This window comes from Grammomys surdaster, unplaced genomic scaffold, assembly GCF_004785775.1.
Source record: "Grammomys surdaster isolate TR1022 unplaced genomic scaffold, NIH_TR_1.0 126153, whole genome shotgun sequence".
Taxonomy (NCBI): domain Eukaryota; kingdom Metazoa; phylum Chordata; class Mammalia; order Rodentia; family Muridae; genus Grammomys; species Grammomys surdaster.
This window is the reverse complement of record NW_021620961.1, coordinates 5,848,918-5,870,873: the sequence shown is the minus strand read 5'-3', so window position 1 is coordinate 5,870,873 and position 21,956 is coordinate 5,848,918. Positions and strand designations below refer to the sequence as shown.

At 34.5% G+C, this 21,956-nt stretch overlaps 1 protein-coding gene across 2 annotated transcripts in view; it reads right to left on the bottom strand.

Moving 5' to 3' along the window:
* Tmprss15 (transmembrane serine protease 15) overlaps positions 1-21,956 on the bottom strand; it is a 104,023-nt gene that overhangs the window by 41,727 nt on the left and 40,340 nt on the right. For both annotated transcript variants that reach the window (XM_028757237.1, XM_028757238.1), the window contains 5 exons: positions 21,746-21,886; positions 20,522-20,671; positions 8,986-9,091; positions 8,537-8,687; positions 5,235-5,370 (listed from right to left, as the gene is read on the bottom strand). In XM_028757237.1, coding sequence (XP_028613070.1) covers positions 5,235-5,370; positions 8,537-8,687; positions 8,986-9,091; positions 20,522-20,671; positions 21,746-21,886 — 684 coding nt within the window. The remainder of the gene's footprint in view (positions 1-5,234; positions 5,371-8,536; positions 8,688-8,985; positions 9,092-20,521; positions 20,672-21,745; positions 21,887-21,956) is intronic.

The following is a 21,956-nucleotide window of genomic DNA, read 5'->3' as shown; positions in this document are numbered from 1 at the left end:
ATATAATGTTCTTGCTGTCTCCTAAAAATCAAGAAGCTGGGTCTTCATTCATATGTGCCTTCATTCATATGTGTGAAGGTAGTCTGTGTGAGCATGTGTAGTTTTGAGTGTTTATGTTATATATGTGTATCTCTGAAGGTATATATCTGTGAGTGTGTGAGGCTTGTATGTGTGCCTATCAGTGGTTGAGTATGTGTGTACATGTGTGTTTCTGAGTAAATGGTACGTACCTATGGCTCTGTTTATGATTTTTTGCATATAAGTGTGTCTGTGAACATATGCACATTTGAATACATGTGACTTGGTATCTGTTTTTCATATGTTAATGTTTGTTTTTATGTCTGTGCATTATCATCTACATCTTCTATATCCATGTATGTACTGTGTGCATGAATATGAATGCATGCATGTCTGGGTTTGCATATGGCTGATTTGTGCAACGTGTGTTTTCATGTGCACATTATTTTTTCTCCAATTTTCTATTTTTTAAGTAAAAAATAGAAACACTGCTATTAACACATAGATAATATTTTAAGAATTTAAGGTTTTATATAAATGAAACTTAACAGTGTACTATGTGAGAATGAAGAATAGCTAGCAACTTTATAATCTCATAACCAGACATAAAATTATGTCAGTTGTAACTGTTATGCCTAATTAGGCAGGTGGTTAACACAGCATTTAGCCTGCAAGCAGAAATCTTGAGAAAGTCATTCCTCAAGGTGCTTAAGATGTCCATTTTTAAAAATATATTCAAGGTATAATTTCTCATCAAATAACTGAGCAGCAAGATTCCTTTCATCTTTAGATGAAAGTTGCTTTAGTGGCTGGCTCTGTGTTAATGACTGTTAGCAATTCAGAAATCACTTTATGCTATTGTGGATAAAGCAGCACAACTCATTTAATGGTGGTGTCCCCATGGTGTGAGTGGAGCACATGATTTTTCGGAGCAGTGCCATAGACTCATGATATGTGATTCTAGAAATTTCAGTCAGGCTATCTTAATATGTAATCAATACCCACATAGCCAATGAAAGTAAAGTAGGCTGACTAGCCTGGAAGGGGTCTTTCTGTTAACAGTATTAAATTCTCACATTATAATAATCCCAGTTCTGTTCTTTTCAAATGTTTGCATTCTGATTAATCTATTAATATGCCATAGGGATTTTCATGATCACAATGTGTTTTTGTAGCATTCTCCAAGTTAGTTTTTAAAGACAGAGTCTGTTCTTGAGGGATTCTATTGGTGACCTCAACTTAAGCCCAACACTTGTAAGTTATGTGTCCATATGGGGTTTGTCCAGGAGGAGAGGAAGAGGAGAGTTAACTGTCACTCACAGTAAAAGAGTTTGAATTTTACACATGAGGAAGAAAATAAGATAAGAAATGAAGACATGGTTTCAATTACTAGTAAACTTGTGATTGGTAGTCTTTTATGAGGAAAATAATAGATACAACTTGAGAAGTAATAAATCACATTGAGTTTAGGTGAAGTAATTTTCAATAGTCTCAATTATTATCTACTATCTTAGTAATATATTATAAATCTTTTGATATTATATGGAACATGTTGATAAGTTTATATTAAAATTCAAAATTCAATCTGTCTTGGGAATTAAGAGTCTGATTATAAAAATTAATGATTTTAGTATATTATTGTTTAACTACTCATAATATAGTTTTATGCAATTTGTGACAAATTGGTTTAAATGTTTATTCATGAAAATCAAACTTTATTTGCTCTTAAAAAAATGTTACCAGTGATAACAGTAAATGGGTGAGTTGTTCTAAGATAGACTGACAAAAACAATACAGGAAAATGTTCCTTGAAAGATTCTATCAATGAAATTAGTCGGTGTGTACTAAAGATTATATATCAAATTAAAAAAATACCATAGAATGCTGGTCTGCAGGAAAAAGCTAAGACAGCACAAATGCAGATTGATTTTCACATGGTTTAGTAATTAACTCTTAATTACTCTTAATTGTGTGTTAAGAAATGAAAAATGGCTTAAATCAGGATATAATAGAAAAAAATCTTAAAATAGTAAATATTAAAATAGCTAAAGCCACTTTTTTAATTAGTCAAGAACTCCAGAAATTAATCAGGGCCTGGAGTATAGATTTCTTTCTTCTTTACTTACTATAGTTCACCACAGAGCTTCAGATTTGTTTTCAAATCAATATGATATTTGTACAATAGAATATTAACTTTTATAAACTTCTCTCAGTAGAGTCTCTATATTGAAATTAATTGTGTCACCATTATAAGGACCATCCTGGAGTTGATGGAGCACAGACTATAATCCCTTGGTAGAGGGATCCCTGGAGTTGTGAATGTACACAAAACTATACCAAACAATAATCTCAGGAGTGGAGTGGACATAGAGTTTTATTATTCTTGTCTGAGATTCTCTTATTTAACTGCTGTGTAAAGAGTGAAAGGTTTTAGCAAGTCAACTGTGATTTCCTTTTCTTTTTGCTTAAACAAATCAGTGATTTGGAATCCGAATAGCTCTTTAAAAATAGGACTTCCATTGACCCAACTACAAAGGGCATTAGAATGAAATTGTTCAGAATGCATTGGATGGTAATTAACATTTTATGCTATGCTAAGCATTGGCTCAAAGTGAACAATTTGGAAAGTGGAACAAATATACTCTGGGCAAATTTTAAATTTATGTCTTAAAATCTGTTGGGTTTTTCTAGCAGTACTATTTTCTCAATCCTAAAATATGCCTGGATGTCAGACTTTTGTATGTTGAGATACTGTGGGTTTTTAATTTTTTGTTGATTTTTGTTTTTTTGTTTTCAGTTTTTTTTAACTGATTAGACTAGGTATGATGTTACACATAATATAGATTTTTAGCCTGGGCAAACATGTTGCAATCATTTTTTTTATGTGTGATATATAATGTGTTATCTCAGATTTTATATTCTAAGTAATGCAACTTGACTAATGTCTTAAGTATGAAATATTTGAAACTTTTCTATAAAGACATAGAAAAGATTGGCTGTGATGGTTTGTTTGTGCTCAGCCAAGGGAGTGATACAATTAGAAGGTGTGGGCCTGTTGGAGTAGGTGTGTCACTGTGGGTATGGGCTTTAAGACCTAGCTGTCTGGAAGTCAGTATTCTAGCAGCAGCCTTTAGATGAAGATGTACAACTCTCAGCTCCTCCTGCACCATGCTTGCCTGGATGTTGTCATGTTCCTGCCTTGATGATAATGAACTGAACCTCTGAACCTGTAAGTCAGCTCCAATTAAATGTTGCCATGGTCATTGTGTCTGTTCACAGCAATAAAACTCTAAGACAGGGGCATGCTGACAGAAGAAATCTGTCTTCCTAAATTATCAAAAAACATTTAGCTTATAGGAAATACTCATAAAATCAGTAGTAATTTTAAGAATTTTTAACTACAATTTTGCATAAGATTTTACATACTATAAATATAGAGGACCCCACAGAATAAAAATAAGACAACTATCATCCAATGCCACCAAGCCCGAATTATTGCATTCATATTGGAATTACTTAAAAGTTTAGTTCCAATGAAAATTTATTTTAAAAACTATTTTGGACGTCAAAAAGATGTGTCAAAAACATTAGGAGACGGGTTTAACAGTATTTATGGATTATTAATTTCATGTGCTATTAGGGACCAGACAGATATAATGAAATACAAGGTGGACTTAACTGATCAAAGCATTGGTATTAAGGAGCCCACTTGTGTTTCTGCCTAATCTGCCAGAAGCCTTGCATTTCATTCCCAGAGTGGAAAAAAAATAAAACCTTGGTTTTTGCTGGAATTTAGCACAGCATCTTGGTACCAGGGTCCTTGCTCCCTCTCCTGAAACTCTCTGAGTATCGCTTTCATCCACACTTGTCCTTATTTAAACCTTGTCCTTTTTATACTTTCTCACAGGTTAGCCAGAAATGGTACGCTGTTTAATGTATTTATTTTGATATCATGTTAAAATTTTCACAATCTCCTATATAGACACCTCACAAGTTTTTTGTCAGTGTCATTCACCAACCAGATATCTATGACTTAAATGAATGATAGAGATAATGCAGAATTCAGGACACATCTAAACTTGTCCGTATGTAAGGAGACTTGATACAAGCCTTTTCTTGGAACATACTAAAACATCCAAGATGGCAGCTTGAGGCCAGGATGAACTGCATCTTTCTTTGACGGAAGCTCATTTGCTAAAAGGTGTCTAATACCAGCCATTTCTAAAAAAAAAGACTTTAGGTTTGCTAAAACTACTTTGAAAAAAATAAAAAATAAAAAAATAAAAAATATCTGCTTCTAAAAAACAACAACAAAACAAAAAGGAAACCATGAATGTAGTTTGTCTCTCTCTGTGTGTGTATGTGTGTGTGTGTGTGTGTGTGTGTTTGTCTGTGTGTATGCATTCCATGTTGAGCATGTGAAGATCTGAACACAATTATGAGAAAATAAGGTTTGGTTGCAAATGCCTTTACACATGGAGGATTTTTTTGCCAAATGTTTTTGCTTTTTACTTGTTTGTTTATTTTAAGTTGAAGCTTGTAAGTAGAAATAAATGTATTTCTGTGAGCATTTTAAGTGTTTCAAAAGTGTTTGAGACAAAATGAGACAAGGAAGTTCTGTGCTTGAGTGTTCAGATGTATGATGGAATACATTGGTTCCCTCAGGTTTCCATGATCACAAGACAAGAGAGACAATGCATCAAAACCATAGTACTGCACTGCAATTATCCTAACAAAGGGGCAGTAGGTATGTCATGTAAGGCATTATAAGTTATCTGCATCTGTGATTCTCCTTTTACGGCTTGTCAGATTTCATGGTCTGGTAGTAGGATCTGCTCCTTGGATATGGATCAGATGAATAGTAATGTGGTTTCTTTGAAACTTAGGGTTTTCATTTTGACCTAAGAATAGAACTAGGCATATGATACATATTGTTCTTTGGGTCAAAAGCTCTGACAATCTGAAAATCTCAGGTATTGCTTAGCTACAATCTTTTAAGCAGCTACCAAGGGAACATAGTCCAAAGTCTTACTAAGGCATCATTTCAGGAGGAAAATATTTTCCACTCATTATGGCTGAATATTAAAAGTTTAGGTTTCATATTCGCTATCAAATCATTCTAAAATAAGCTTGTGGTGTTTCAGTTTTAACTTAGCAACTGTAGTTCCCAAATCTTTCCTGAAAAGAACAATGAGGACTCCAATGGAGTTACTTACTAGGAAGCTCTGGTGGAGGGGTGGGAACCAAGGTTGGTTCTGGGTAAGGACTCTCACTACAAATTCCATTTGTTAGGTATATATCATCCAGAGCTATCGTACTGCAACCTTGGTTTCTAAAAGCATTGAACACAACCTGAAATTCAGAGAGGAATATAATATTATTCCATTCTAATAATTTCTGACTTTGTTTTTCTTATGGTTCAATAACACTGGGGAATCAGTATCACATTCATACATGATACATAATAAAATAATCCACATTGAAATATTGATAAATCATCTATTGTAAATTCTTTTGAGGGTCTCCACTTACATATATCACATATAAATCTTGGCAAAACATCCACGTATGTGTTCCTTCTGAGTTAGATTATAGCTTTATGATTTATCTCTCTCCTGACTTTATCATACTTTAGTTAACTTAGTAAAACCTATACATCAATTGGAAGCAGAGATAAACTTCCTCCAAATGATGTATAAAATCTTGATATCTGTTTTCTTTTGTTATAATATATACCAGTCCTGAAGAGAAGATACTGTGATTAGATCATTTAATTAGGAAAAAAGTTGGACAAGAAGAAATGACTAGAATAGTTTGAGTATTCAGGATCATCTCGTACTGGCCATAATTCACTCTGTATACTGAACTGCACTCTCATGAGCATGCTGATCACAAGACACACAGATTTATTCATAGCTCCTGGGGGCCAAAGGCACACCAGCAGGTTCTCAGAGATGTAGCTGTTTTCAATTATATTGCCCTGGACCTATCTTGAGTAGGATAAGAATGACATGAACATAACACTTGACGCATGGTACTTGCTGTACTAGGCACTAGATATACATAACATTTGATTTTTAAATATTATATATTCATCAATTCATTCATTTGTTCATGAATTTTAGATCTTCCATACACTGTTCTAAATAAGTGTGAATCTTTCCCTTGTCCATAAGAGAAAAATCAAGATTTAAAGACACAACAGTAAGTTGTACATAGCTTCTCAATATAATGGCATAACCAAAGAATGAGTTAATATTTTCCCATAAAGAAAAATACCTTGCAGAACCCACTGCATGCCTGAAATTCCCAATATTACTAAACCTCATGCTAACCAAAATGTGTCTTATACTATCTTACCTATGAAGAAGTATGATTTCTCAATTAGGCACAAATGGACCAACAATAGTAACATAACATATCAGAACAATTCTTTTGTGAAACAATTTCCTTTATCTTACAAGAAAACTCCTTAAAACTCAGGATATTCTAAAAGAAAGCAAAACATTCTATCCTGCATGGAAGTTCTTTTAAACACAGGAGTCAGATCACCCAGTAGATTCAAAAATTCCTTTGAATTGATGAGGGTCACTAGGTCTGCTCTCTCCGAGGTTTTATAAGTTGGACAAAGTGTTGAGAGACATTCTCAGACAGGTGGAGCCACCTGGATAGGCTCAGACCAGCTGAGCATCCTGGAAAAGGCTTTCTCCAACTTGTGAAGAATTAGTTTCAAGTTTCCAGCTTTTGTGAACGATCATCTGTACTTTGGTAATGCAGCTCTCTTTGAGATATTTCTGCTCTTCTAAATAATCCCTTACCCATTCTCAAGCATATAATCCAAGGCCATCTCAGTGGTTCACCAAGTTAGACTTTGTTTGTGTCTTTACTTTGACCTGTCATTGCTTCTCTTTCTGGACTGAATTACTGTCTTAATGTTATTCAGTATAATTATAACAATATATTATCATAAAATTTGTTGATGAGAATATTTTCCTTTCTTTTCCTCTCTCTCTCTCTCTCTCTCTCTCTCTCTCTCTCTCTCTCTCTCTCTCTCTCTCTCTCTTTCTTTTTTTTCTGAGAAAGGATTTCTCTGTGTAGCCCTGGGTGCCCTGGAACTCACTATGTGGACCAGGTTGACCTCAAACTTACAGAGATCCACCTGCCTCTGGCTCCCAAGTGCTGACATTAAAGTGACACTAACGATGTGTGCACCCTCACTGGCATGCTAGGAATTATTTTCAAAATTTTGCATTCAGTGCTTTAGAACCTCAGTTAAACCATGGGAGCTAAATCATGAACAAGCAATCATTACTGTGCATGTGAGATGTGGCAAGGTCTTTCTACTTAGCGAACTATGTTAAAAAATACTGGATCATTAGAAGTTTAGAAAAGAACCTCAGTGTCCAGGATCACCTGCAGACACAGTGATTTCCTCATTTTACTCATCTTTTTTGTTTGATATTCTGTTTTCCTTATTCAAATTATCAGAGAACAAACAAAAACAAAGAAGAAAATTCACAAAGAAGAAATAGAATAAAAAGAATTAAAAAAGGAAAGTATGATAAAAAATACAAACTAGGGTCACTGATTGTGGCTGTCATAGTCTATGTCAGTGGTTTTCAACTGGTGGCTCACAACCCCTTCCGTGTTCAAATGATCTTTTCACAAGGATAACATATCTGATATCCTGCATATTAGATAATTACATAAGGATTATCAACAGTAGGAAAATGACAGCTATGAAGTAGCAATAGAATAAGTTTATGGTTGAGGTCACCACAACATGAAGAACAGGGTCGCAGCATTAAGAAGGTTGAGAACCACTGTTCTGTGCCATAGAGGAGAATCTATATCTCTGGTGATAACATTGTTTGTTCAAACATATATCCTCTGCAAGTGATACTAACTTGTTTCAAATTACTCAATTAAAACTCTGTTAATTTAGTCAAACTAATAGGCTACAATATCCTATATTTTAATTACACCAACCCTCAGGAAGTGAAGACATTAAATTCTTATCTGGAAAAATTAATTCAACTTAATGCAGAATAAATGACCAGAGACTTCCCAATGATATGGCTCATAGAATTTCCTTCTAAAGGAAATCCACAGAGATTAAGTCAGAATAGGGTCAGTTTGGTGGATATTTATGGGCGTAGATGTTCTCCCAGGAAAAGATAATTATTTAAATTTAGTAGAATTGAACTAGGTGGAGTTTGTGAACTGTTCAAAGCCCCTGTAAGGCAGCATAGAAGAAATCTTGGTAGAAGGACATGAGTTGCCTCCTTTCCTAAGGATTTCATGGACTGTCATAAGTGGCATGTTAATATTGCAAATTATTCCATAAAAGTGAAAAATGAATAAATGAAATGTCCTAAAAGAATGCATAAAGTAGATTAGAAAAAGAAAGTTATGAGCTTTTCTCCACAAAATATTTTAACATATCATTATAAAGTATACTCACACTATTACACAAACACAAAAATACAAACAGAAATTACTAAGTATTTTTGCCAACCTTAAATTCTGCTGTTTCATTTAATGTCACTTGACCATAATTCCAGTGCCTCCCATAGTTTCCTTTCTTTTGAAAAACAATCTTGTCTGTGGCTTCAGCACTGCTGATATGAATGTTTAAGTTGTAGACATTTTCACAGCACATGTAATACCTGGTTTGGAAATAAGCAAAATATTTAGATTCCTAGCATATTGAATACATTTATATAGTTCTTTTGATGTCTTTTCTTGTATTTAAAATATCCTTCTTTGCTTTGGGTGTTTCTAGGGGAGAGAGTTTGTGTTCTACTAACACTTTGCTCTTCTATCAATTAAAAAATTTATGCATTAACTAATACTTTAGTTGAAGTCTGAGTGTGTTTCCCTAACAAACGCATTGTTACCTACCCATTTACAAAGAAAGCATTTAAGTATTTCCTACAAAATCTAAGGGACTGACTGGAAGCGTACCAGAAATGAAGGCAGACAGGATCTGAAGTGAGGTCTAAAGAGAGGCTTGAAAGGCCCACTCTTTCGCTTTTCCATGCTTGTTCAGTTGGCGTAGAAATGTAAAATCCTGTAAAGATAAAAAAGAACTTTGACTTGTTTAAAGGACATAAATATTTAAAAGTGAAGCATTAGGACATGCATTTTTGCACACTGAATGAGATACTAGACTTGCCTTCAGAATAGTTGACTCTGCTATAATAAATTGTTTATGAAAATTATTCAACTCTGGACTTACATCATTAATTCTAATTTTCTATACATCTTGATGAATTCACAGCTTGACAGGTAATCAGCCCATGGCTGACTTTATTTAGATATTCTGATTGGTTGACTCATGGGATACACAATTACTTAATGACATTTGATGACAGGGATAAGCACTGAAGGAACAATAATTTTATATCCCATTGACTACACCGCATATCTCTACATAAGAAGGAGCCTGATTTTTATAAGGGTTTCATATTTTCATGTTTCTTTGAATGATAACTAATCAAATCACAGAGGAGCAGGCAGCATGCTAATCCACATAAAATCTTTTGAAATAGTACAAGACACCACATAAATGCTGTCTGGTCTAGAATTCATTATTCCAACCAGTAATTTGAGCCATCCCAAGTGTGTGAATTATGATTAGGGAGAATATCTTAAACACTCTCTTTGGGGGAATTTACTTCATTCTTAGTTTGCTACTCATATATTAAGACAGAAGCAGGAATCATGCAGTAAAAGATGATAAAAGCAGATGAAATATTGGACTAACAGAATGTGATTGCCATGCATTATTTTATGAAATGCTCCAATGTGTTTGCTTGAGATCAATGTCTTCTCTCCCATGCCTTTCAACAGAAAAGTATAGGCAATGTTGTATATAAAATGGGAACTAATTCGTTTGTAATATGCAGAGTAAGGATAAGATATGAAGAAGAGGAATAGAACTAGAGCTGCTTATAAACATATATTTAGAATAATGAGGCAGAAGTTATTCAGAATAAATGAGGGTTCTTTCAAGATGAAATTGTGGTCAAATGGCTTACAGATGTAATCTGTGCATGTACATAGGATTCATATTACAAAATGCAAGATAAAATAGATAAAATAAATGTGTTTAACAGGTTACGCTAGTACCAGCTTACTCACATTTTTATATATGTCATGATATTTTATGGATATTTTAGCTGTGTCTGTGCTCGCTCACTCAAAGCTACGTAAAGGATCAGCTTCAGATCAGCAGAAGTTTCCACATGGGATCGCTAACTGTTCACATCCAAATTCATCTAAAATTCATCTTGGTTTTACATGTTTAGGGCATGCTACAAAAGAAATTCTTATTTCTCTAGTTAGACTACTAGGTCTAACTACTCAGAAATATTTCTAGTTAGCTGGCAGTTGTGTAACAGAAGCACACATCATGTTTCTCTTGCTCTTCAGGCATGTTCACATATCACGGCAGTCTACTAGGTATAATTTGAAACACATTAAGTCTATTATTCCCGCATCTAGTGGTAATAGGTTTAGAAGTGATCATACAATCAATACATGACTTCATGTCCACATAAAATTACATTAATTATGGAAATCGTAGTACCCTTTATATTTTACACAAGTAAATTAACGTCATTTTGCAGCTATAGCTATTGTTATATAAAAATATACTATTACTAAATTATTGCCTAAGTTAGGTAAATTATTTACCTAACAAAACATAAAATAAATCCCTTATGAAATTATAAAAGGAGAGTGCATGATTTAAATTAAATTCAATCCACTCACTCAATTATTCTTTCACATTATCTATGGCATTTTGATATTGATCACACAAACAGGATGCAATAGAAATACTCAAAGGGAATACATTTCACTTTAACTTGATTAGATTTTTTTTCTTGCTTAAGAGATTTTCTAATCTAGAGGATTAATGTCTTATCCACGACAATTTGCTACCTTTTGTCTTTGGGATAAGATACATTTTAAAAAATTTCTAGGACACTATGTTGTCCTTTTTTTAGTCTTCTAACAAATATTTTTAGTATTCTAACCATATTTTTTGTGCCTTCTGAAATTTGCGTATTCTATAAATACAACTTTATGCCTTCAATGATGAAATCTAAATTAGCTGTCCATCTAGCTGTTTATACTTCACAGTAAAACATCAGACAGACAATATTTTAACTACAATATATCATCATGTGGAAAAAGAAATCCCAGCACTATGGATGTTGACACTAAATCATGACAACATTTGTGCTGGTTAAGTTTTTGAGTTTGACAGAAATAGTTGCCAGAGAAGAGAGAACTTCAATTGGGCAATTGCCACCATCAGATTGGCTTGTGAACATATCTGAGGAAGCATTTTCTTAGTTGCTAATTGATCTAGAAAGGTCCAGCCATTGTGGGTGGTGGTTTTCTGGGCCCTTGACTCTGGGCTGTATAAGACAAGTAGCTGATCAAGCCAGAGGAAGCAAACTAGTAAGCTGCAATCCTCTGTGATTTCTGCCCCAGTTCTTGCCTCTGGCTTCCATCCAGGAGTTCCTGATTTGCCTTACATTTATGATGGACTGTCAGCTGTACAGCAAATAAGCCCCTTTCCTTTTGAAGTTGTTTTAATCAATGTTTTTTCAAAGCAACATATAAGTTAATTCAAATACTGTTGTAGTGTTTACCTTCAAATGCTCCTTCCTCTAAGTTGTCCTATAAGTCAGGAAATCTGTATCAGCAAAACTACTATAGCAATGCTTAATGATGCTACCTAAGATATAATCTGATCTGTTTTTTTTTGCAAGGTCTTCTATCTAAACAAGTACAAATTCATTCTGTTGAGGTCTCTTTACTGTGGCAGCCATAACTTCTAGCCCTAGTCATAATGAGTTATCAATTAAATGCAAATCATATCTTTAAGGTCTTATTACCTGTGTATTTCCAAGTACATACAAATTTGAGACATTTTAGATCCTCTGCAATCTTCTGGCCACAGCCTCTTTCTTCCAACTATTCTGTCTTAAAATACTATACTTAAAATAATAGACTTTTATTCATAGAAAATTTAACTAACTTCCCTAAGAAAGCCTCCTAGATACAAGTGATCACAGCATTTGAATTCTCAAAAATATTTTCCCATTCTGATGTTATTATTTTGTATGTTTTTTATTGGATATATTATTTATTTACATTTCAGATGTTGTCTCCTTTCCCCATTCTGGTTCCCAGAAACCCCCTATCCCATTCCCCCTCCTCCTGCTTCTTTAAGGGTGTGCCCTCACCCGCCCACACACTCCCACCTCCCACCCTCGAATTCTGCCACACTGGGGTATCCAGCCTTCAGGGGAGCAAGGATCTCCTCTTCCACCTATGCTCAACAAGGCCATCCTCCCCTACATATACAGCTGGAACCATGGGTCCCTCTCTATGTGCTCCCAGGCTGGTGGTTTAGACCCTTGGAGGGTTGGTTGGTATTGTTGCTCTCCCATGAGGCCACAAATTCTTTCAGCTCCTTCAGTCTTATCTCTAACTCCTCCATTGGGAACCCCATGATCAGTTCAATGGTTAGCTGTGAGCATCCTCCTCTGTATATATCAAGCTTTGTCAGACCTCTAAGAAGACAGCTGTATCAGACTCCTGTCAGCATACACTTCCTGGCATCCACATCAGCATCTACCTTTGGTGACTGCACAGGTGATGGATACCCAGGTGGAACAGTCTCTAGACAGCCTCTCCTTAAGTTTCTGTCCAACACATTGTATCCATATTTGCTCCCATGAGTATTTTGTTACTCCTTCTAAGAAGGACTGAAACACTCACACTTTGGTCTTCCTTCTTCATGAGCTTCATATAGACTATGAATTGTATCCTGAGTACCACAGGCTTTTGGGCTAATATCCAATATTCAGTGAGTGCATACCATGTGTGTTCTTTTGTGATTGGGTTAACTCACTCAGGATGGTATTTTCTAGTTCTATCCATTTGGCTAATAAGTTCATGAATTCATTGTTTTTAGTAGCTGAGTAATACTCCATTTTGCAAATGTATCACATTTTCTGTATCCATTCCTCTGTTGAAGGACATCTGGGTTCTTTCCAACTTCTGGCTATTATATATAAGGCTGCTATTAACGTAGTGGAGCATGTGTCCTTGTTATATGTTGAAGCATCTATTGGGTATATCCCCAGGAGTGGTATAGCTGGATCCTTAGGTAAAATACTATGTACAATTTTCTGAGGAACCACAGGACTGATTTCCAGAGTAGTTGTATCAGCTTGCAATCCCACCAACAATGGAAGAGTGTTCCTCTTTCTCCACATCCTTGCCAGCATCTGCTATCACCTGAGTTTTTGACCTTTGCCATTCTGACTGGTGTGAGGTAGAATCTCAGGGTTGTTTTTATTTTCATTTCCCTGATGGCTAAGGATGTCGAACATTTCTTTAGGTGCTTCCCGGCCATTTGAGTTTTCTTTGTTTAGCTCTGTAATCCAATTTTAATAGGGTTATTTGATTTCCTGGAGTCTAATTTCTTGAGTTCTTCGTATATATTGAATATTAGCCCTCTATTGGATGTGGAATTGGTAAAGATCTTTTCCCAATCTGTTGGTTGCCATTTTGTCTTATTGACAGTGTCCTTTTTCTTACAGGAGCTTTGCAATTTTATGAGGTCCCATTTGTCAGTTCTTGATCTTAGAGCATAAGCCATTGGTATTCTGTTCAGAAACTTTTCCCCTGTGCCCAAGTATTTGAGACTCTTCCCCACTTTCTCTTCTATTAGTTTCAGTGTATCTGGTTTGATGTGGAAGTCCTTTATCCATCTGAACTTGAGCTTTGTACAAGAAGATTAAAATGGACCAATTTGCATACTTCTACATGCAGAACAGTTAGACAGCACCATTTGTTGAAAATGCTGTCCTTTTCCACTGGATGGTTTTAGCTCCCTTGTCAAAGATCAAGTGACCATAGGTGTATGGGTTCATTTCTCGGTCTTCAATTCTATTCCACTGATCTTCCTGCCTGTTTCTGTACCAATACCATGCAGATTTTTATAACTAATGATTTGTAGTACAGGTTGAGGTAAGAATTTATTTTATTGTTGAAAATAGTTTTCATGATCCTGGGTTTTTTGTTATTCCAAATAAATTTGCTAATTGTTTTTTTATCTTTATGAAGAACTGAGTTGGAATTTTGATGGAATTGCATTGAATTTGTAGATTGTTTTCAGCAAGATGGCTATTTTAACTATATTAATTCTGCCAAGCATGGGAGATCTTTCCATCTTCTGAGATCTTCTTCAATTTCTTTCTTCAGAAACTTGACATTCTTGTCATACAGGTCTTTCACTTGCTTGGTTAGATTCACACCAAGGTAGTTTATATTATTTGTGACTATTGTGAAGAGTGTCATTTCCCTAATTTCTTTCTCAGCCTGTTTATCTTTTGAGTAGAAGAAGGCTACTTATTTGTTTGAATTAATTTTATACCCAGCTACTTTGCTGAAGTTGTTTATCTTGTTTAGGAGTTCCCTCGAAGTTTTGGGGTCACTTAAGTATACTATCATATCATCTGCAATAGTGGTATTTTGACTTCTTCCTTTCCTATTTGTATCCCTTTGACTTCCTTTTGTTGTCTAATTGTCATGGCTAGATCTAGTGCTACTTGCATTCACTGTCTCTGACTGGAGCCTGTCTCTCCTGTTATCATGCTTTTGTTAGCATTCCTCAGCGTTCAGCTGTCTTTGTGATCCTGTGATCCTGAGATCCTGGGTGAAAGAACTCCTGGGACTCAGGATGCCTCTGGGATCCTGAAATCTTATCATCCTAGGCATGTTAGAGCTCCTGGGAGTACAGCTTCTCCAACTGCTCTGAGTGCAGTGGATCCTCAGCTACTCTGGGTGCAGTGGTTCCTCCATTGCTCTGAGTACAATGGTTCCTCTAGGATGGGTCAGGATAAGGTGTCTTCAGGAGAGTATACCAGCTAGGAGTCTGCCCAGCCCTGATGTTATTTTGTATGGTGGAATGCTCATTCTCTTTTTACATAAGTGAAATAGATAATTTTTATTATTTTTTTGATTCCATTTTTATAGATATTTTTGCATATGTGCATGTTTGTTGGTGTTAGTGTTTGGGCAGGTTCATTCGTTTATGTACAAGTACATGTGCTTATGTAGCCCAAGGGATGATCTTAGTGTCAAACTTTTGGAGCTCTTCCATTATTTTGATTCAGGGGATTTCACTGGTCAAGGCTTTGTGATTTGGCTACTCTGGCTGACCAGGTGGCCCAAGGAATCCTCCAGTTTTTCTCCCCTCCCATTGTTTTATGGGATTCCAACTGCCTACGGCCTGCTTAGGTTTTTGACCAAGGTGCTGGGGAATCTAGTTCAGAACATCATTTTTGCCTGGAAGCTACCTCTGTAAGCCTGCATTACATCCTTGCTAAACTTCATGAACATAGAAAAGTGAGTAGCATCTTGTTTACTTTTGTATTTTCTTTTTGGTATTGGTAAATGCTGTTTAATCTATTCTTGTTCCTCCAGTTTGACTTGCTTTCACATTTATTAAATTCCTACAAAGAGGGAACGACTCACTGGATATTTTATGTAACCACATGTGGTTGACACGGTTAAATGATGTTTTATTTTTTAATTCTTTAATTTTCTTAAAATGCATTTTAGATTCCTTGAAAACAACCTTAAAGTCAGAAAATTGAATAAAGTTTGCTAATTCAAGCACACAATGACCTTTTTTTCGACTCATTAAATTTTTTTCTTTCAACTTCCTTCTGTTGCTTTTTCTGTTTGTCTCTGCAGGAACTGAATTCAAACTCTCTCCCATCAACACTCCAGTTAAAGCTGTAAATTCTGGGCATGCATTGATGCTGATGCATACGGCAGAGCCTGAGAAGGTGGTTCTGGTTTGACTGTCTTAAATGGATTCAGGTGCCTTAGTGTGTGTAAGATAACTGGATCAACAGATAAGTATTACTAAGAGTTTTAGTATAAAGACTGATATAAATTCAGTTTTTAAAAGTACTATAAAGTTTCCAAAATTTTCTAAAATTTAATACAACAATAAAGACAAAACAAATGAGAAGAATGTTACTTTAAAAGAACATAAATTACACTAAAAGGTATATTTATTTGCCAAGTTGAAATGAAATATTTAAAACAAGTGAAACTGCACAAACACTAACACAAACATGCATGTATGTACAAATACCTATAAAAATGGAATGAAATAAAATAATAAAAATGACCTATTTCACTTAAGTAAAATGAGAATGAGCAGCCCAGCATACAAAGTAACATCAGATGGGGAAATATGTTTTTGAGATATTTAAATATTTTGAAATATTTAAATAGATATTTAAATGTATATATATTTGAACCAAGCAGCTGTTTTCCTCACAAACAGAAACTTAGAATACAATCGTGAACAATGCTACCTCTTTACTATTTTCATGCCATGAAAGCAAATAATGTTAGCATTATTTGACACTTGTGTCAGTCATTTTCCTGATCTTCGTAGAATATAATAATGAATTGAATGATTATATATCTTAAATATCTAAATCTTATTATCATCAATCTTGGTTCCTAAAGGAAGAAATCAAGATAGAGAAGAAAGATAACTTATGTAAATCACGCAGGGGGCAATGAAATTTAACCTTAGCTAAGACAACGGGGTCTTAATTTTAATGACTTTCTGTCTACTAAATGCTACTTATCAAAGCACTGGAAACAATTGGAATGTTGTTGAAAAGAGGGGAAAAAGAACCAAAGACTAGCTAGCCCTTCAGTGACCCCAACATTTGTGAAGTCTTTTTATGCTACCAACCTCATTTGCCCTAAATGTTCTGAACAAATAGACCCCCTCTGAGCATGCCCTGCATCCAAGCTCCAATCTCCTAATTCCTGTTACGTTTAAGGGTTACAAAGAGGCCTTGAGAACTGACAGGGCAAAGAATGAGGGGCTGTGGCTCCCCCAAGAGGGAGATCTTTAGAAGATATGGAAAAAGTTAAGCAGCTTAGATGTTCTTCCCTAAAATGATGCTAATTCAAAGTTTATCTGTTCCATTTAGGTTTTCCCCAAAGTGAAGGTTAAGAACAAAAGAACCCTACATGGATAAGAAGAACTGCAGGAGACATTTAATTCTCCTTCATTTCAGAAGCCCAATGCTCTGACACATAAAAAAAAGCCAGTTGGAAGAAAAATACCCCAGGGGGTGAATGACTGGTATATTATGAAATCGCAGCTTTGTGAGCTAGTCAGACCTATTATGCCCTACCTTCACCCTCATTACGCATCGCCACTGGTGTGTTCTGACCTGCTTGATCTTGCGTAATTTTTATAAGTCCTGCAATATAACTTTCTCTACAATTCCCTCCCAACTATTTAAAATCTCTAGTCTACATTCATCAGGCTACACTTTTGTCCAGTTTCATCTCATTTCTTTAGTTATTAATCCGTAAGCGAGACGAAAGCATTTTTCTCCCTGTAATGTACTTACACTCTTTTAAATAGCAACAGAATTATTTTATCTCTATAATAATATCACAAAAGTAGAAAATGAGAATTTTAACATCAAAGGTTTCAACTACATAATACATACCTGTCATAATCAATAAGTACTAATGGTTTCCTGACTTTCATCTAACTCTTCTTGATTAAGTGTGGTAGAGACTTTATTAGATCTTCTTTTTTTATGCAAGATGAAATAAAAGGTGATCCTGTTGTATGGCTATTTCGTTATATTTTTAGAAGGATAAAGTGATTATCCGTCTAATGACTAGTCTTCATCTGGGTGAGTTAGTCGTTTAACTATATGGTATCAGGTTCTTGGAAACAATTTATTCCGGGCTAATTATATAGGATCACTCATATGCTATCATTTTCAGTATTAAATATTGTTGGACTTTTGGAAGCAGCCGTCTATACAGAACACATTTATATGGATATGTCTAGAATTATGTATAATATTTCATTTTCAATTAGTGGTTGTTAGCTATTATTAACTAGTAATCATTAATTGTGAATGGACTGCTATTGCTTTCACTCACAATGTAACTTTTCATAACATCTCTCTGATTTGGGGACTGTGACCCCTTCTCTGGGTCAGTGGGTACGCAGGTGCTGGTGTCTCTTCCACTGTCTTGCCTTGTTATAAACTGCGCTAGTCCTATGGGTTACCACGAGCCCTAACACTTCTCTGAGCTGAACTTTAAGCCAGTTCCTTCTAATCCTCAGCATACAAGCCAGCACCACAGAGTAGCCGTGGCCAGACATGCTTCACTGTTTATCTTACTGCATTTAGGCTTGGTGGACCTAATGGCTTTCCCTCAAAGGGGCCAATGTTACCTTCTGTTTTCTTAGCTGTCTTTGCTTCCTTTGTCTAGTATATGCAGGGCTGGCACTGGTGATCCTTTAGAAGTTTGATTCCTGTTACTTCTTCAATGACGTCTAAAGTGATTACCTTGTTTTAATGAATAATTTCTTTCTCATTTCTACTTTCAAAGCTTTATATTTTCCTAGGTTCTTTATGCATATTTAATGTACCAAAATTACTCTTCATGTAAACTGCTTATTCCTCTAATTTTTAATAGAACTTGTGACCTATGAAACAAGAATATATATATATATATATATATGTATCTACTATGTATATTTGTGTGTATATGTGTATGTGTGTGTGTGTGTTTTAATCCATAGATGAACTATGAGTATCTTGTACAGAACTTAGGGGTCAAAAGTGAATAAAAATACATAAAAGGTGGCTTTTGATGATTACTGTGAAAAAACATTAATTATGTTCATGTTAGTAAAACAAGTACTTGAAGCATATTAGTATATTTATCTATTATTGAGATGTTTCTGTTTAAAGAACCAGAGTTAAACAGGCTTCTCTGTTGAAAACCACTTAACTTTTCAATTTCCTTTAAGTCATATGTCAGTCACAGCTCACATTAAGTCAACTATTTACCTTTCAGGTCATAAAAAGGAAAGTGCTGGTCTTTGTGAACAAATGATCATTATTATTAAGTTATACCCTACATGTTCTTAGAGTATTAGTGCTACAATTTGTTTACTGGATAAATCATTCAGAAATTGGTAATTGAATCAAATATGTACACATTTTTTCCTACATTCAAAATGACCTACATGATCAACATAAAAGTCACTATGTTCTTGTCACTGGAAAGAATGCTGTGGCAAAAGAAACCAGTAGGTCAGCACACAGTGTCAGGTGGAAAGTAAGGGCTCAACTCTGAAGTCCCACAATTGTGTGGAAACTGTGATGTGCAAGTTGTGTCCTCAGTGCTTGAACACAGCACTGTCAGTGTGAAGCTATTGTTACTGTTCGTTTATCTGTGACATGACAGGTCATTTTAAAGAATGGATTTGTTTCTATGTGTATGTCTGTTCATACACAAACATACATATATATACAAATATACATACATATATGCATACACACATATACACACAAATACAAACATACATATATATACACACACATATACACATATACATACATGTATACATACATATATACACATACATAGGTACACATATATACATAAACATGCACACATAAACATACCTACAAATGCACACATAAACATACCTACAAATGCACACATACAGATTTTTCATTGTGTTGTGATTGTATGATTTTGTTTGACATTTACTTTATTTTTTTTTGTTTGACATTTATAATACATGTTTTTATTAAGTTTGCAACCTTTATTCATTGGGTTTATTGGTGTAACCACTTACTTACCTCAAGTTTCTCAGTAGTATCTTTCCAGTACAATCACTTACCCCTAATTTTCCCATACTTTCCTACTTGGTCTAATTGTATTGTCTTCAGTGATGGTTTTTCTACATGGAATGTAGCATCTCATTCACCGGAGACTAACTTTACATGCCATAGCTTTTCCTTACAATCGATGCTCTCAAGTCCCTCTTCTCCATGGTTATCTGAAGACAATCTGTACTTTGTTTTTCTGATGGAATTTGTATATTCACAAATTCTAAGTTTTTTTTTTTTAAAAAACACTATCTGAACCAATGAACAAGTTCACAACACTTATGGGTTCTGGACTAATAAATTAAACTGGATTATATTTTTGTGTGCTCACAATGAACAACTGAAAAATGAAATTAAAATAAAACAGACTAATGGTCAAAAAAATTTAATTATCTTACTGAAGTCCACTTACTAATGAATCATTTCAAAGCTACAGTTATAAGCTAATTTCCTTATCTTTAATGAGATGTCATTACTTCTCATCATCACATCTGGGTAAAAATTATAAAATAATATGCTTTAAAACTCACTCACTTATACTTAGATATTTGATTGCCAATTTGGATATATATATATATATATAACATACATATACAACATATATATTAATAATAGAAAAAATAAAATATTTTACATAATATAGCTCTATTTAAGTAAAGTAGTACTGAATGCTATTTTTGTTTTGCTTTATGAATAACTACAAATCACACCTGAGTCATTTCCAAATGTGTGGTCAAAAACTGGGCCAGTGTAGCAAGGAAACATGGTGCCTTGTATCCTTTCCCACTCATTATCATCATCAACATCCTGGGTCCAGAAGCAAAATCCATCATCAAATGTACAGTTGATTTTCTCATAATCTGTGAATTAAAAAAAACTCTCGAATTTAATATTTAACCTTAGCAATTTATTACAATCCAACTTCATATAGTTTGTGATTTCTTGCTGTGGATCAAGTTTGTTTTTATTAATGTTTGTGATTGCTTGCTATAGATCAAGTTATTGTTTTTGTTAATGTTAACTCTGATCCATTTTGTTTATTTTAAAGTATCTATTTGTTTCAAGTATGATAAATTATTGTGTATTGGGCTTTAACAGTGCAAAGTTATATTACTTCTATTTTCCATGTTATTTACACTGTTTACCCAGATAAGCTTTGTCCTGTCAATTTCTCTCCCCTAAAACTAAATTCAATAGTTCTATCAAACAAACTTCTTATTGAAATTTCTTGGTACACTGCTTGAGTTATGGTCTCCCTGCATATCTTCTGAAGAACAGCAGGTAGATCATAATTCAAGGCAGTGTACCGTATAGACCATGACATGTTTCAAGGCACAGGCCAAGAAGATTTTGTACTTTTCCACCATCTGGCCCCTCTTACCCCCTCCCCTTGTGAAACATGCTATAAAAAAGCATTTCATGTTCAAAAATAAATAAATTATTTATAAAAAAAAAAAATAAAAAAAAAAAAAAAAAGAAATTTCTTGGGATTAGTTTGTATTTATCTACTTTCACTTGTAATGCTTACTAAATATAAAAATTTTATTTAATTGTCACATTGACTGGTGATTTTTCTATCTTTCTTCTTTTTTTTCTTTTCTTTTTTATTGATTATTTTATATATGTACATTTCAAATGTTGTTTCTCTTCCTGGGTTCCCCTTTGCAACTGCCCCATCTCATCCCTCCTTCCTTTTGCCTATAAGAGAGTGCTCCCCCATGGTTTGTCTAAAGCTGGTCACTCAATTCCTATGAAAAAATAACAGCAACTTTTAATTTGTCATTTGTTTCTCAGTATCTAAGAGAATTAGTTAAGCGTCAGGAAAGAATTCACATAGTGAGAAAATTAGATTGTGCTGCCATTAAAAATACTACAGTAACCAGAGAATCAGACTAAGCAGTAGAGTCAGAGACTGAACAGTAGAAAGTACTTACTGTTAAGCTCGCTGCTGTTGAAGGTGCTGTAGGTTGCATTAAAGCCAATGTAATCGTATTCATCTGATTGTATCAGAAAGGTGACAGTAGCTAGGTTGGAAAAAATTTGAATTGTTCCAGGATCAGTTTCCCAAAAAGAGCCTATAAAAGAAAATGTTTAGAAATTATTGTAAGAATATTCTATATCTACACATAAGAGAAAAAGATGAAG